This window comes from Penicillium nucicola, assembly GCF_028828085.1.
Source record: "Penicillium nucicola strain IBT 29836 chromosome Unknown utg000010l, whole genome shotgun sequence".
Classification (NCBI taxonomy): domain Eukaryota; kingdom Fungi; phylum Ascomycota; class Eurotiomycetes; order Eurotiales; family Aspergillaceae; genus Penicillium; species Penicillium nucicola.
Window position 1 is genome coordinate 461822 of NW_026643134.1, and position 15800 is coordinate 477621.

General features: G+C 46.2%; 7 protein-coding genes across 7 annotated transcripts; 3 read left to right on the forward strand and 4 right to left on the reverse strand.

Annotated features, from left to right (window-relative positions):
* Positions 1–247: 247 nt before the first annotated feature.
* On the forward strand, positions 248–2137 carry N7511_008701 (putative MFS transporter; the record flags this gene model as incomplete). Its single annotated transcript, XM_057131078.1, has 6 exons — positions 248–528; positions 607–624; positions 673–1182; positions 1244–1477; positions 1533–1780; positions 1836–2137. 6 exons carry the CDS (start codon positions 248–250, stop codon positions 2135–2137), a joined length of 1593 nt encoding a protein of 530 aa, XP_056979066.1.
* Positions 2138–2564: 427 nt separating this feature from the next.
* N7511_008702 (MFS transporter) lies at positions 2565–4612 on the reverse strand (the record flags this gene model as incomplete). Its single annotated transcript, XM_057131079.1, has 6 exons — positions 2565–3226; positions 3280–3327; positions 3396–3771; positions 3836–4249; positions 4312–4505; positions 4558–4612. The coding sequence occupies 6 exons, from the start codon at positions 4610–4612 to the stop codon at positions 2565–2567; spliced, it is 1749 nt and encodes a 582-aa protein (XP_056979067.1).
* A 1552-nt stretch (positions 4613–6164) lies between these two features.
* On the reverse strand, positions 6165–7106 carry N7511_008703 (uncharacterized protein; the record flags this gene model as incomplete). Its single annotated transcript, XM_057131080.1, has 6 exons — positions 6165–6189; positions 6247–6499; positions 6554–6776; positions 6828–6848; positions 6897–6920; positions 6975–7106. 6 exons carry the CDS (start codon positions 7104–7106, stop codon positions 6165–6167), a joined length of 678 nt encoding a protein of 225 aa, XP_056979068.1.
* A 137-nt stretch (positions 7107–7243) lies between these two features.
* On the reverse strand, positions 7244–7978 carry N7511_008704 (uncharacterized protein; the record flags this gene model as incomplete). The annotated part of the gene is made up of 1 exon (XM_057131081.1): positions 7244–7978. The coding sequence occupies one exon, from the start codon at positions 7976–7978 to the stop codon at positions 7244–7246; it is 735 nt and encodes a 244-aa protein (XP_056979069.1).
* Positions 7979–9129: 1151 nt separating this feature from the next.
* On the forward strand, positions 9130–9765 carry N7511_008705 (GNAT family N-acetyltransferase; the record flags this gene model as incomplete). Its single annotated transcript, XM_057131082.1, has 1 exon — positions 9130–9765. The coding sequence occupies one exon, from the start codon at positions 9130–9132 to the stop codon at positions 9763–9765; it is 636 nt and encodes a 211-aa protein (XP_056979070.1).
* A 211-nt stretch (positions 9766–9976) lies between these two features.
* N7511_008706 (peroxidase family protein) lies at positions 9977–11580 on the reverse strand (the record flags this gene model as incomplete). The annotated part of the gene is made up of 6 exons (XM_057131083.1): positions 9977–10307; positions 10365–10539; positions 10598–10918; positions 10971–11151; positions 11203–11321; positions 11376–11580. 6 exons carry the CDS (start codon positions 11578–11580, stop codon positions 9977–9979), a joined length of 1332 nt encoding a protein of 443 aa, XP_056979071.1.
* Positions 11581–12916: 1336 nt separating this feature from the next.
* On the forward strand, positions 12917–14574 carry N7511_008707 (putative integral membrane protein; the record flags this gene model as incomplete). The annotated part of the gene is made up of 8 exons (XM_057131084.1): positions 12917–13042; positions 13105–13240; positions 13288–13472; positions 13530–13566; positions 13619–13686; positions 13741–14123; positions 14177–14244; positions 14300–14574. 8 exons carry the CDS (start codon positions 12917–12919, stop codon positions 14572–14574), a joined length of 1278 nt encoding a protein of 425 aa, XP_056979072.1.
* Between the last annotated feature and the right edge of the window lie 1226 nt (positions 14575–15800).

Here is a 15800-nt window from a genome sequence, read left to right on the forward strand (position 1 = left end):
CTTCGATTTTCCATGCGCTTTCTGATTGGCTCGTATCAGTCGTCATGTCAGACGCAGGGCGTAATGACTCATTATCCGAGCTTGCATTTTGCTGAGCTTGTCTTTGTTGTCTGAGTCGGTCTTTGAATATCTCCCTACGTGCACGGTGCAATCCGAAAAAATACATTACTCTGGTATCCAACTCGAGCATCCAGCCCGAGACAGAAGGCATAGTCTCATACAGCTGTACAGCATAAAATTCGGAGCCATGAGCGTGGAACTCGATGCGTTAGATCAACCATTTACGCTTCATGCACAACTCCACGATTCTCTAGGAGCATCTTTAACACCTCGTTCGTCGGATGCTGATCCATCCAACGAGGAAGCTCATGATGACCATGCTAGCGATCTTTCTCGGAGCAATGCGGTGATATTGATTATTACACTCTCCGGCATCACTTTTGTCGGGAGCATGAGTAGTGGACTGTTGACTGTCGGACTGCCAACTATTGCGGCCGACTTGAGCTTACCGGAGAATCTGTTGCTTTGGTAAGTACAATAGCTAGATCGAGATTCAGAACCCAGACTAGTTTTGACATAGTTAATCAACCATTCATGCTTTTCTAGGCCAGCCTCAGTCTACTCGTGAGTATCCAGCGCCCAGATCCTAGTGAGAATACTAACCCGTTGCAGTCTTGCAAATGGATGCTGTCTGCTCCTCGCAGGCTCAATGGCTGACTTGATTGGAAACCGAATGATAAATATCATCGGCTGCTTTCTCCTGGGATCCTTTATTCTAGCATGTGGCGTCGCCCAAACAGGAATTCAAATGATAGTCTTCCGTACTTTCCAAGGCATTGCAACATCAATGTGTCTTCCAACGGCTTTCAGCATCTTGACCGATTCCATGCCAGCTGGAAGACGTCGGAATATCGGGTTTGCTTGTTTGGGACTCGGTCAACCCCTGGGATTTTCAGGTGGTCTTGTTCTTGGTGGTATTTTCCAAGCTACCTCGTTAGGTTGGAGATTCGGCTACTATCTCTGTGCAGGAACCACCTTGGTTCTTGCCATACTAAACTCTTTCAAATTGCCAAAGGATTCAGAACGAGGCCCCATTTCTTGGCGCACATTGCGCTCGGAGATTGACTGGATTGGAATTTGTTTGTCGAGCGCTTGCTTGGGCATCATTTCCTACGTGTTTGCGTAAATTCGCCTTTGACTCTCCTTGGTTCCCACTGATGACCCTGACTAACTTTGTTGACAGCACCATTACGGACAGTCCATCTAACATTGGCACACCTGAGAATATTGCCTTACTCTGTGTTGCGGGTATCATGATCCCTGCGTTCTGGATTTGGATGAATTGGCGGGAGAAAAATGGCAAGCCCGCATTGATTCCGAACTCTCTATGGAAAAATACCGCCTTCGCCTCCGTCTGTGTCATGGTACTCCTGTCTTGGGCTGTCTTGAACGGGATGGAAACCATTCTCAGTCTGTTGTAAGTGCCCATCAACGTCGCTTGTAGGCCACACAAATCTGACAAAAAACACAAGTTTCCAAGAGGTACAGAATCTGTCTGCTTTCCAGGCTGCACTTCGATTCTTGCCAAACGTCATCATTGGAATGGTACTTAATGTGGGTACGGGACTTCTGGTGCATCGCCTGCACGCAAATCATCTCGTCCTTGTTAGCACAGTATTAAGCGCTGGATCACCACTCCTGATGGCGATCATCAATCCAACCTGGTCGTGGTGGTATTGTGCTTTCTGGGCTATGCTCCTTGGTCCTCTTTCTGCAGATGGTAAGTTTTTGTTACCTCTCACAAGTCAAGCTTCAACTGACACGCACAAAAATAGTCATCTTCACAGTTGCGAACTTGATCATCACCGATGCATTTACTCCAAAGACACAGGGCCTCGCTGGTGCAGTATTCAATACGATCGCACAGTTCGGAACATCTATCGGGCTGACCATTTTTGCCATCATTTCTGCGGGTGTCACCCAAGGTTCCATTTATTCAAACAAGGGCTCACCGGAAGCCTTGATGGCAGGCTATAGAGCTGTATTCTGGACCTGCTTTGGGTTAATGATAGCGGCATGTGGCGTTGGAGCCTTGGGGCTGCGAAAGGTTGGAAAGGTAGGGTTGAAGAGAGAGTGAGACGGTGATGTACACGCACGTATGATTGGGGGGTACGCTGCACTTAAAGGGAGTTTCCATTAAAAATGGTTAAAATATAGTTCATTATGATGCGATGCTGGCCTCGATCAAAATCATGATCTGGAGTATCTGGTATGCAGTATGAGGTATGCCCTAAATATCAAAATTTGAGCAAACGAGGCAATTGAGCAAACAGCCAGAATCAAAAGGCATGCAAAAGGGTGGTTTTAATCTGACCCTCCCGGAAACCTGGTTTGTTAAACACCGAAGAACAAATTATTACTGTTACCTCATGATAAAAAATGTCAAAACTTTTGCGTCGCCAGAACGATGGAAATAAAAAGCCAATATAAAGCCCGCGGGTCACGAATTCATACACAGAAAAACACTGTGTTATGCAACCACTTTTGTGAAACGAAGGCTGAAATTAACAAATGATCGATGCCTTGTCAGCATGGCTGCGAGCAGTCTCAATTCTCGTCATTGAGCGACCAGTATTGTATGATGGAACAGGCTTCAGCTCATCAGAGCCATTAGCAAGACGATCCTCTCGTTCCAGCTCCAGTCGTTCAACCTCTTTAAGACGCTTAAGCTCCTGGCAAAACTTGCTGTTAGCTCTGATCCGATCACCGTATTTGATAAAGGCAAAGGGAATGACAGAGACTGCCAGACTGAGAAATGCAATGAGACTGCAAGCCCAGGCCACACCAAGACGGTCGAACATTGGCTTGGCAGCCAGAGGGATCACAGCGCCCAGAATACTTCGCGTACAGCTTGCGGCAGATTGTGCGCTTGCAGAGAGAGTCTCATAGGCGTCAGTCAGGTAGTTGAGCATGGCCATGAAAATTAGGAGATAGCCCATTCCAAAGGGGATGCCGGAGAGGAAGGGTACAACCCAGTGAATGTTTGGCGAGGATGTCCAGCCTACCCAGAACAAGGAAATAACATAGAGCGGTCCTCCGATGCATGCCAGAGGAAGTCTTCGATATTCTTCGATGAAGGCCCATTCCGCGTTGCGCGCTTTGGCTCGCGCTAGGTAACCATCATACCATAGAAAAACTCCGCATGCAAGAATGGCTCCGATGCCGACTACAAGTAAGAGGTTAATAACCATTAACTTATAAATGACTGCTGGAACTCACTTGGCAGGAACATCAGACCAGAAACACCTGGACTCATCTTGTAGATGCCTGTGAGCAATTGTTAACACTCGCCAATGAAGCATGACCTCGACTGATTCTCGGCATAGATCACGAACCTTGGAAAATGATAGGATAAGCCTCAAAGTAGAGGTAGAAAATCGCATATGCAAGCGCCAGATAAAGAGAACTCAAAGAAACAATAGACTCGTGCATGATCATGCGGAAAGGTCGTGAGATCGTAATTAGGAACATTTCTCGCAGGTTGCGGCTCTCCACATCCAGCGGAGACACAATGCTCGAGTTGCCGGTGTCTTTGCGAAGTTTCTTCGCACGATGCTTCAGAATCACAGGTCCGTAGGTTTCTGGCATGAAAATGACCAACGGGAGAGTCGCCCCTGAGCAAATTAGTCCGATCCAGAAACACCACCTCCAGCTCACGACTGCGACAAAACCAGACACCCAGGGTCCGATGATAGGTCCAAAGGTTGTACACTATGCAGATATTAGATCTTGAGCTCAAACAAAAGTTGGAAGGGGCAAACGGAAGAAAACTGACAGCCATGAAATATGCCATCAAGCGACCTCTGAGTGTAGGGTCATCGTGTACGTCGGCAAACAGTCCACCAACAGTGGCAATGGGCGCTGATGCCACCATTCCGTTGAGTAATCGGAAGATAAGCAATGAGGTATATGAATCTGCCACTGCACACGCCAGCGTGAAGATCATGAAGCCGCAATAGGCTATAAGCAAAGGGGGCTTTCGGCCAAAGTACTCAGAGCTGGGTCCCCAAAGCAGTGGTCCCAAAATGTAGCCGATGAGAAAGATGGAGATAGGTAACACCAGAGCTGCTTGGTTGGTGATGTGAAACTCTTCGGCAATCTGAGGGATGGCGTTACTACAGATTGATGAACCGATCGTGCTGTTCATAACTTGCATGACACCGGAAGCAAGGACTAGAAATTTTCTCTTCTATTAGAGGGTTAGCGATTTAATATTTTTCTTGCCCTGGAATTGTGTTCTGGAGACCATACATTTCCCCAATTCACAGGGTTTTCTGGGTCATTTTGTCCGAAAGACACAATTGTTTTCGAAGCCACACGGCGAAATCGAGAGTATGAAGGGTTTCCATAACGTTCTTGAATAGGCTCATGGTTGACTTCGGAATGCTGGTCCTCAGAGTCGTGTGAACTATGTTGTGACTGATTTGATGGCATCTCTATGTTCTCTATGCGAAGTCTTCAGCACTTGGACCCTATGAATATACAGGAAGAACTGACCTGTTGTTGACATGACCTTTTGCAGGTTCTCCTCGGCAATAAAATGGTCCGACATCACGATAACCTTAGCTCGCCCATTCAATTGGTGATTTGTAGGCTAATAGAAGATCCAAACGGGACACCAGTGTTATAAAGGGTCAAAGGTGAAAAAACCCACCCCCCACAGGGACCCATTTGATGTTGCGAGTCAGACAAATGAGATTCATCTTCATGTGGATTCGGTACCCACATCCACCAGGCAGGTTCTGTCTCGACGCCCTGAATTTGACAAATGGAGTCTGTGTGCAGAACGGTTCTGGTTAATACACAGAGAAAGTGAGTCGCTCCTCCAATCAAAAAAGGTATCTGGTGTTGTTGATCAGCCATTCACTAGATCTAGCTCGGCTAGGACGGCTTCTTCCCCAACTTTTGGGCGGAATACAGAAGCCAAGATTCTGTGGATTTCCCAAGTGGCAACTTAAGATGCTACTTTCTGCATTTTCACATGGTAGCTCATACGATTTACCAGCAAGTGACAGTCTACAAAGGCAAGCATGCGTTGGTTGCGAAGGATTCAAGGCAAGCGGGCTAGGATCAAGCCAGCAACACCTCGACGCAAATGTCTCTTGACCGCATGCATCTGATCACTTGGGCCTGAATGCTTCGATTTTGGATGAGGGGTCAAAGCCTGCTGATCAATCGATCGGTCCTATATTGAGAATTGCACCAAGGAGGTTCCCTGTCATAGTAGTTGAAACTAATGACCCAAACCCAGCAGTCATGCCCCCGACATAAACACGGGAATCGCTTTACCAGATCGAACCACAGTCGATTATTAACAGAAAATTTCAAAATATCCTGGGGACGTGCCAATTCTCGAGAATGATCGGAAACGGGGGGTCCCGCATAGCTTAGTTTGAGTCATTGTGCCCTCGGGGTAGTGTCCGACAGGACCACAGCTGGCATATACAGTAGCGCCGGCTTTGGACATCGCGGGGGAGATTCTAAATATTGTCGACATACGGAGTACAAGTCTGTCAGTAGGTCAGCTGTTTACTGTTAAGCCGAGGCAACATTTGCCAAGCCAGAGTTCTTCAGTCTCATTCCCGGTTGCGCGTCCCGACGCATTCGGACTTCTGGCCGATCTGTGCTTGATCTCACAAAGTCAAATGCAAAGCTTCTGAAGACTAGCAATCCACATTAACATATTTATTACGGGACTGAGCTACCAATTACAATAAGTGCTGCATGCTGGGGGTTTACACCGTGAGCAAAGGGGTAAATTGTTGAGAGGAAGGTTGACAAGACACGCGACCATTAGTAAACATTACCATCAAATCAAAAAACACCATATCTACAGGTTTTAATCAAAAAAAAAAAGTAGATGGCAGACCTGATAGCCATTCGAGATCAAAGTAAAGCTGACTTATACATGACCGAGACCTCGAGTGTGAAGTCGAAGGTAAAGAGCCACAACCAAAATTAGACATTAGTAAAATCTCTCCCTGAAAACAAAAATAATTCAAGAATGTTTTCAAACCCAGTCTCCAAGTACCCGCAATTGGATATTAATGTAACTGGCCGTCTACATGCATATTGGCCACTCCAACCCCCTATCTCTTTAGCTATCACAGATTGTATATATCCTCGTTACTGCAGTGTGTCAGCTGTCAAATCAGATGCCCAGATCTCATAGAGCTTGAAACTTACAACGGACGATGGAGATCATGTCTTCCTTCTGCCTTCGAGTTGACCCAAACACTGACACTCATAGCAGCTACCGGGAAAATCCCATGACCGGAGCGATCAATTAATACTGTTTCATCTCGCCACTGTAGAATGTCGGTCCACATCTCGCCAGCATGTTTTAGCCCAATTGACATTCGCTTGTAAGAAGAAGGGCCATTGCTGAGAATACAAGCAAGGCCAAAAGGGTGTTTATAGTCGCCATATCGAACAAATCCTGAACGTGATGTGAGAGGCTAGCATGAATGAATGGCATGAAGATTTTACTTACCAATACAATTTCGTCTACTAAAGTAGTCTCGCTGCTCGCCATGTGCATACAGCTTTCGTGCCCGAGTGAGAATTGGAAGCCTTCCGTCACACGACGAGCCACACCTGGGCTCGGGTCCACCGCTGATTCCATACAGGTCACCATAAAAGACACAGGGCTGCCCCTGCCATCGGAGAAGTATCAAGGAATAAGCCAAAGGCTTAAAGACAGGAACAATTACTGTCTGAAAACCTTGTAAGCCGGGCCTGGGTCTATTGATTGAGGGGCCTATTACCTCTAATGCTTGTCCTGGTTGCTGAATGAACATCAGCTGCGTTCGGACTATAATAGAATAATAACTCACAGTATCGTGGTTGCCGACAAAGGTCTATATAGATACTGGTCAGAAATAAGCAATCTTCAGCTCGGGATGGACTCTTACTACGGCATATTCCGGGCTCCGTTCAACCAAAGTTCCCTTAAAAATCTTACGCAAATCACCACCAGCAATCCTTGAAATAGCAGCAAAACTACCAAGTAGCGGCACGTCGAACAAAGACACCTCATAATCCATGAATTTGAGGTACCCCAAAAGCAGACCAACATCCCCCCTCCAGTACTCCCCTATCACAAGATAATCTGCCCCCACTGTCTTTCTTAGATGATTGACGAATTCTTTTTGAAAAGATGCAGAGTAGTGTTTCGCTGCGTCTATTCGCATTCCACTGATTGGCAACTCGGTGCCGATCCACTCCCCCATCTCAGAATATCAGCTCGAACCTCGGGATGGGAGTGGTCGAGATTGGCGAACATCAGGTAGTCGTAGTTACCGTGCTCATCGCTAACGTCTTTTGCCCAATTCTTGTTTCCAACCAGTGTTTTATATATCGCATGCTCTTTGCCTTTTTGGTTCCAGTCTACTCCATTAAAATGTTGCCAGTGATACTTCATCGAACTATACTGGGTACCGCGACCAGGAAAGTCAAATCTGACCCAGCCATCAATGCACTCGGGCCGGGATATCTTTCTGTTTCTATCTAGCGTCATTTCAGCTTCATATACGATATTGTGAAATGTTACCGGGGGACCACTCATACCTTCAGGGTCAACTTTTACCGCAGCATAGCTTTCCGTTGAGTCGGCTCCAGCTTTCTGATTCAATACTGCATCCCAATAGATTCCAATGGACATCTCCTGTGCAGCGTACACCAGCTCTTTCAGGTCCTCTTTGGGGCCCCATCGTGTCGCCCTGGTCCCTTTCTGATGAAATTCACCAAGATCGTACAAATCGTAGATATCGTATCCAATTCCTTTTGAATCCATTCCTTTACATCCAGGTGGAATCCATATATTATCAATTCCGATATCCTTGAGGTCGGGTATTGCCTTACGGAGGCGTTGCCAATGAAGCTGGTCTGCCGGCACATGCCATTCAAAGCCCTGCATCATGACTGTGTTCTCGGATGGAACCCGTGGTGCTTCCTTTTCCGATAAGAAAGCGGTATCTAATGCAAGTCCGTTTAGATGCAACACCCTGTATAAGCATTAAGATCAAGCGAGAATACTTACTTTCGATTTCACGCCATTTCCTGGCTCGTCTCCGCATCTTCAAGCAGCAGCTCAAGAATGACAGCATTTTAGAAATTTTCAGTTTGATGATTATAATCAAAACTGTTACGAGATGAGAGAAAAAAAAGGGAAAGGAGCATGTTTTGATTGTTCTAGCATTATCAATGTCTTCAACGTCAGTGCGAGACGGAACTGAAGTAGTACGGGCACACCTGCTGTGCAATAGATTTTCGTAGCCACGGATTTGATAGGCTATTTTCTCATAGGTTAAGTGAGGATTATCTATGTAAATGTAAAGTAAAGATAGGGCGACTCATGCTCTTCTAATGTTCCGGTGGGGTATTGTTCCTATATGGACATGGGTCATTGATATTCAACGTGATATATATTGGCGCCATGAAACCCTCCAAAATCCAGGGAGAACCACAGGATTGTAATGTTTAAATAATCTCCGACCGTAAAAAAGTACCACAAGGCTCCTAATTCTGATACAAGCATGCCACTAAGATGAAAGCCACAGTAACTAACGTCATATGTAGAAATACTTTTAGGTTTCAGCTTTGACATTCCCTAAAAATAACACTGAACTTGACGACAAAAAACGTCGAAACATACGATGATGTTAACATGCGTGAGAGTCAATTGAACAAGGAGTTGAACAGCCTTAATGTATGGCCTGCAGAAGAAACCGAGTTGGGAAGTGTTCCGTGACTCACAATGACTGGTTCTCTACCCAAAAGGGGAAATAAGAATAGCGAGCTGCTGCCCTATTAAAGACTGGGGTGCAAAGTCGGACTTTGGCGGTAACCAATGAAATCGGTGCAATTACGCCATGTCTGACTGTATTGCAGACAAGGTAGTACTGATTTGGTGTTTGGCCGTCGGAGTCTCAATCAGTTCTAGAGTGAACATGGATCAGCTATCTCGGCCAAGTCCTTTTAATGCCAGAGGGCTCCCGCAAAGCCAGTAAAGCCAGCAACAAAACCTCGAGCACTTCAAAATTTCCCCGACTCATGTCAGCTTGTACCATGGCATCGAACTACGCCCCAAAACAGATTTTTGTGTCTAAGCGCCTGTTCTACCGAGCTATCGAGGACAATGAAGAAGATAAGACATTTATCAAGCAAAAAATACTCAACGATCACACCATTCAAGCTATGAGCACAAATCGGTTACCAAGGCCAGCGCACTCCGCTGATGACCTTGTAAAGATGTTCCGCGAGGCAATGCTAGGTGTCATGATCTGTCTTCAACCTGAACATCAATCGAGTGATGATACGGAGCTTCCCTCTAACATCGAGACCTCCAAAGCGACAATCATCGGCCATATGGGCATATTCAACCATCTTGGCCCAGAGACGAGCCATCACCGCAACGTGATGTTGGGCATATCGCTTGCGTCCGATTTTCGGGGCAAAGGATATGGCGGAGAAGCTATCAATTGGGGACTCGACTGGGCATTTCTCCATGCTGGGCTTCACAGAGTTGGTCTGGCTGCGTTTTCGTACAATGAAAGCGCGGTAAGACTTTATAGAAAACTGGGCTTTGTGCAAGATGGCCGCGAACGCGAGGCTGTCTATCACCGTCGTGTCTGGCATGACGTGATTCTCTTCTCTATGCTTGAGCATGAATGGGAAAGTTTGCGGGGAATAGAGAAAAGCTGATTACCGTTCAAATGCTTAGAATCGATATTTAATGGTTTAGAACCCAGGTCCATTGTATGTTAATAATAGTCAACTTGTTCAGCTTTTGACATGAACAAAGTATTATACATCATCTATAAATGAGAGCCCACTCGAAAAAACCACGAAATGCTCTTTTCCAAAAATAAAAAGTAGCGGTAGAAGAAATTCGATTATATAAGAGGATAAATAATTAAAAGGCACGTTCACTCTTCATCGCACCAGGGAAATCGTTCTGGAGAGCTTCCCAAATTGGCTTCCCTCCCATCTGAAGATCTTGGAATGCGGGACAAGTCACGTTCAGCAATGGGACAGCAATAATATTGGTGACGAATTCCAGCGGCTCGGCAATGGTTTTGTATAGCCCGGAGAGTGCGTTAGGGCTGGCGAACTTGAGAACTTCAAACACAAAGCAAAGCAGATTGTTACCCTCCAGCAAAGTGGTCAGGTTAAGCACGCCACCTGTCAGATCCGCCGGATCGACGCCAGCAAAGCTGTTCACAGAGCCAGTGTTGCCTCCCACACTGTATACTTTAGTCAGTAAAACCGCAAGCATAACATGAACTAGAGAAACTGCCTACCTTCCAAGCTCCGGATATTTTCCCATCCAGTCAATTGTATCCAAGTTGAGCTGAATCAGACCGTAATCTACTGGAGTCTTGTACCAATTTTCAGGAATTTGTTCCCATCCTTCGCGATAGGTCAAATTGTGTTCCTCCCCGTAGATACCGTAAAAGCTCCGGATGTGGCTCTTGGCTGCGAGGTTGTTAGCAACCATGGGCTTTTGCATCGCTCAACTGTCATTTTCACATACTCAATACGCCTTCGGGATTTTCACGTGAGTGGTTTCGGAACAGTCGGCCTGGGAAGATGTAGCCGGCATTTCGCGCAATAAGGCCGGTTACAGGGCCATAATAAAAGTTAGGGTTGGTTTGGATAGTCTCCTCGAAACGGTTCTTTGCACGCTCAGCCATGAGATCCATGTCATATGTACCATCAGTAGACATGTTATACCAGGACATAAACTTGTCCATGTTGAGTGCGTAGTTGTTGCCTGTCACATAAAGATCGTCACGCGTGTTGGAGGAGTCCGCTTCGATAAAGTTGTGGGAACCTATCAAGCCCTGGGGTTCACCTACAAATGGGTCAGTGGAGAGCGTTATAATGTATTGGAGGGTATATCTGACCCAAAATCCCCCCAAGATTGTTTAAAATGTTGTTGACACCTGTATCACGACCTCCGATGGAGAAGCTCGGATCTAGAGACAGCGGATCTCCAGTCCAGACAGTGCCCATGGTTGCAAGAACAGTAGCTAGGTCGAATCCCATTCCATACACTTCATTGATTGCTGCGATGACTTTTGCAAACTTCATTCCATCAGCTAATGCTCAACGAAAGTCGGGTAGCTTAAGACTTACCGACACTACACCATTTCGTGGAATATAGCCATGGTTTGCAAGCGCATTGAGGCCTGGACAAGGGCCCCGCTGGTCCCCATTCTCAAAGTCTGGCGGGTTAAAGGCATGCTCACCAGTGACTAGAATTTTGTTATTATCATATCAGTTGAAGCCCTGCGGTGGGTCGTTCATACCATCAACAGGCGAATCCATCAAATCGAAAAGAAAACGCTTGTCATGTTCTACCTTGGACGGCTCATGGTCTTGGGCATACGGGCACCGCTTGTGTAAACCACGATGAGCCGAGTTCGCATTATGGCTGTCTGCTCCCGGAAATCCTGCCACAAGGCCGAGAAGAGAGAATGAGCAGAGCAACCGACCTGGAGCGAAGACGCGCATGACAGCTGGACCGGACTGATTTTGAATTGAGTTGTCCGATACAAGCAATCTCTGGGGAAATCAAACTTGAGAAGGTCGAGAAAGAAGCTTATTGTAGAAGTGTGGCATACGTCTACTAGATATGCGTCGCCCGTGACCAGGTATAATTCCAAATTGTACCTACGCTGATCAATTGATGACCCCTGAATGGCCCGTATCAGGACATAAAACCAAGTCAAGACTAATTTCACTCAAGGCGTGGGAATTACCAACCGCGCAGTAAAACGGCATCCAACCCTCTTACTCCGGGGACCAAGCACACAGAGCGGAGGGCGCCGCCCCACCCAAACACAGGGGCTCTCCCAACGCTCCGCTATGCACCTGTTTGGCACCAGAGAGGATCTCAATGGATCTGATCTCAGGAGAGACTTGAGCTGCTCGGTATAAGTGCACATGCATCCGATATTCAGGAATGTTACATCTCCGGCTGTGCCGCGGCTGGATAGTGAAGAATCATTTGCCCTTATTCCGGCAAATTTGGGGAATTTCCGGGTTGTTTTTGGTAAACCGATGACTAGCAACTTGTTGACAGCGCTGATCAGGGACCCTGCTGAGAATTTGAAGACATGTGCGTTGTGGGCAACATAGAGTCGATCAGTTGCTTGAATGGGTAGCACGAAGGGACCACTCGGTCGCTTCCGGTTGGATTATGCCCCTTGGCTAAAAGCCACTAAGATCAATTGGAAAACTGCGGCGTAAAGCCAAGATCGTGTGTGGTGCGAATTGCCCAGCCACCAGTGGAGAGAAAATGTCAAAGTACTGCAGATCAGCGGCTCATAAACATCCCCGGCTCGTGGAGCCGTGTCAGGTCGGCTCCTGAATCAGGTTGGGCTATTTAGCCCTAGAACGTTGAATTGCTGACAGTGAGCTGGAGATCTGTTCGTATAGCCTGCAGATCTCAATTTACCTTCGATCCATTGTTTCACAGCATATTTCTATCGGTGTTAGTGGCCTTGATCTGAACCATACAGGGGTGTATCGGTGAAATCAATAAAACTCATGGCGGTCTTCACAACCTCAACTTCCCGCGAGAATTGAACGATCGACAGGGATAGACTGTTGGAGTAACTTGTAACTGCCGGAGGAGAGTAATCTATTGCTCGCCACGGTAAGAGCTTAATCTCCCAGTGGGAATAAACATCTCGTTAGTGCAGAATTCTAAAAGTTCCATCAAACTGGTGTATCTGGCTCTCTCATCCAACCTAAGAGTTGCTTTCTTCAACAAGTTCGAGTCTGCTGGTCTTGACACGGCTATTTGCAGTCAAACCAACTCTCAACCATCGTCATCAAAGTCACAATGCGTTTCTTTGGTGTAGCAACGGCCATTGTTGCAGTTTTCGCGATTCCTGTGATAGCTGAAAATGCGCAACAAAAGCAACAGGAACAATTAGAAAAGCTGGCCGCCGCTCTCCCCTCTTGTGCGGTAAGTATCATTCTATTACCATGGCCTCGATTATGAGCTGAAAGACGTCTGACACTGTGAAGCTCGAGTGCATGAAGGTTTCACTGCCCCAAAGTTCCTGCACTCTAACGGACCAGAAGTGCCAATGTACTGACGCCAAATACACCACAACCCTTGAGCGATGCGTTGCTACTACCTGCACCATTCGTCAATCTCTGAGTAAGTTGCCTGCTCAATTATGCTGAATGCTGTTACTGACAGATAAGCTACAAAAAACGTCACATCTTCTGCATGTGGAGCTCCACTTCGAGATAGAACTACGCTTGTTTCATACCTTGGCGTCGGTGGTGGTATCCTAGCACTTGTCGCTTTTATTCTTCGAATGATCGCACGGCTAAGGTGCTGTGGTGGTACTTTTGGCATGGACGATTGGACAATGATGTTGACGATGGTAAGCAATGTTTGTTCTTGAATGAACAAAGATTCTCTAACCAATGACGTGTCATAGTGTCTCGTTGTTCCTCTATCTGCACTTTCAGCCGTTTGTATGATTTTCTTGATTCCTGGTATCGATGTTGAGTTGCTTACAGTTGATAGTGGCCGACGCTGGGTTGGGGAAGGATATGTGGGCAATTCCTTTGGACAACATCACAAGGGTTCTCTATGTTCGTTCATACACTTCGAAATTGCTGCAATTGATACCTTACTAACTGAATTAGCTTTACTTCTGGGATGAACTTATTTATCTTTCCATTCTGCCACTGACCAAGATCTCGATCTGCTGCTTCTATCTTCGCATTTTCCCCGACCGACGCCTCCGGACAGCAACCTATATCGTTATTGGGTTGAATATCAGCTACCTGATTGCCTTCGTCTTGATCTCCGTGTTTCAATGTCGGCCACTACATGGTGCATGGCTTCATTGGGATGGAGAGGGCAATTATCAATGCAATCATATCAACGCACAAGGCTGGGCTGCCGCGATAATCAATATGGTGCTGGACATATTGGTTATGATTCTTCCTCTACGACAACTTTATAATCTTAATCTTTCGACCAAAAAGAAGGCATACGTGATGTGCATGTTCAGTTTGGGTATCTTGTATGTACCCGTGAGCAACAAAGTGATAAAACAAATGACTGATTTGAACTTAGTGTGACTCTTGTGAGTATTCTGCGACTGAACTCACTCATTCACTTTGCGAACACTACAAACCTCACATGTAAGTGATGCTCAATAACATTAAATCGATGAAGAAAATCACACTAAGAATACAGGGGATTATGTGAGTGTAGGCTACTGGAGCACGGTTGAGGTTGATGTGGGTGTAATCTGTGCCTGTTTGCCTGCAATTCGCTCTCTGTTACGTCGGGTCTCGCCTGGCTTGTTTGGAGACACGGAACAAGCCAAATCATACGGCATGAACTCTCGTTCTCAAGGCACCGGATCACGGTTTGAAGGAACATCTCATGTCCAGAGCAAGAGTGACGACCGGCAGTTCTACCCCCTTGATGAGATCGACACATCGAGTGAAACCCGGCTACACCATTAAGCGAAGCGATTGCCTATGAGAGTCTTTTGCGCAATTGAATCTCCTTAATTTGTGAACAAAATCTAATATCTTTGCACAAGAGGTGTGCCTTTTTGAAATTTCCTCTTAAACCATCTATACGCGAGCTGCGGTACCATTGACTTCCGGTTGGCAAGGGTTCAGCATAGAACTCAGTAATTATCTTTCAAAAGTCAACCAAAGTGCTAGCAAACATGAAAATGTCCTAAAGAGGCAGGAGAGACCTATGTGTTCCTAGGTACATCGTCAATTCGCTGACTGATACCGGGTCTATTTGGAAAATCTTCGGCAATACTTAGGGGCACTTGCAGTTCATGTACCCCTGAACCCACATTGCCTAGCTGCAGGTGGAACGGGAACCTGTAGATGGTCAAGCTTACACGAAAATGCTGGGCCAGCTTTAGTAGCTTTGTGGCGCTGTGACTTTCTGGGTCCTAATTTCAAAATGCGGAAAACGATCCCGGGTTGGTGCGCACGATTAGTATTGGTGCCCTAGGGATCATCCTATCCACAATAACAAATTGCACTCCAATTACCTAGAAGGGCAAGGTTTCAACGTTGGACCGTTTGCCTTTAATGCTCTATGATCGGCATGTCAGACGGGATAGGGTAGACGCTAGTTTCTCAGCGCACGAGGTCGAGGCGCAATACAAAACGATTTATTGGCCGGTAAATGCCGTGTCACAAATACGGTATTTATATCACTTTTGTAAACATACAATAAACGACTGAAGTGTGCACAGCAGGATGAAACCTTCATTCGTTGTATTCACCTACTTTGGTGTCTTTTTTAGATTCTTTTCCTGAATATTTTTGTCTTATTCAGGTTGATCATCTCGATCATGTGTCGGTCAAGAAGTGAGGATAATATGTCCCTGCTTTCTTTTAGGAAAGTCGCCGAATTGAATACGAGACAAGTCTACCCACATGTATGGAGCTCCTGGGCTAGCTTTAGAATCATGCCGAATGGCTGTTTTGCTAAAGAATACGACACGCTAAACAAATAAAATCAACTCTCAAATAGAATGACTATGTCGATCATACTACAAGCAGAATGAGTTAACGGTAGAGAAACGGTCAGGGATGGTCCTCCAGAAAGCTCCAGGGGTCAGGGTTTCTCGGCTTATAATAGATCGGAATGGTAGATATACACCGCGTTTGAAATTCACACATCCTGTCTTTACCTCATCTTTCTAGTCGGTCTGTCC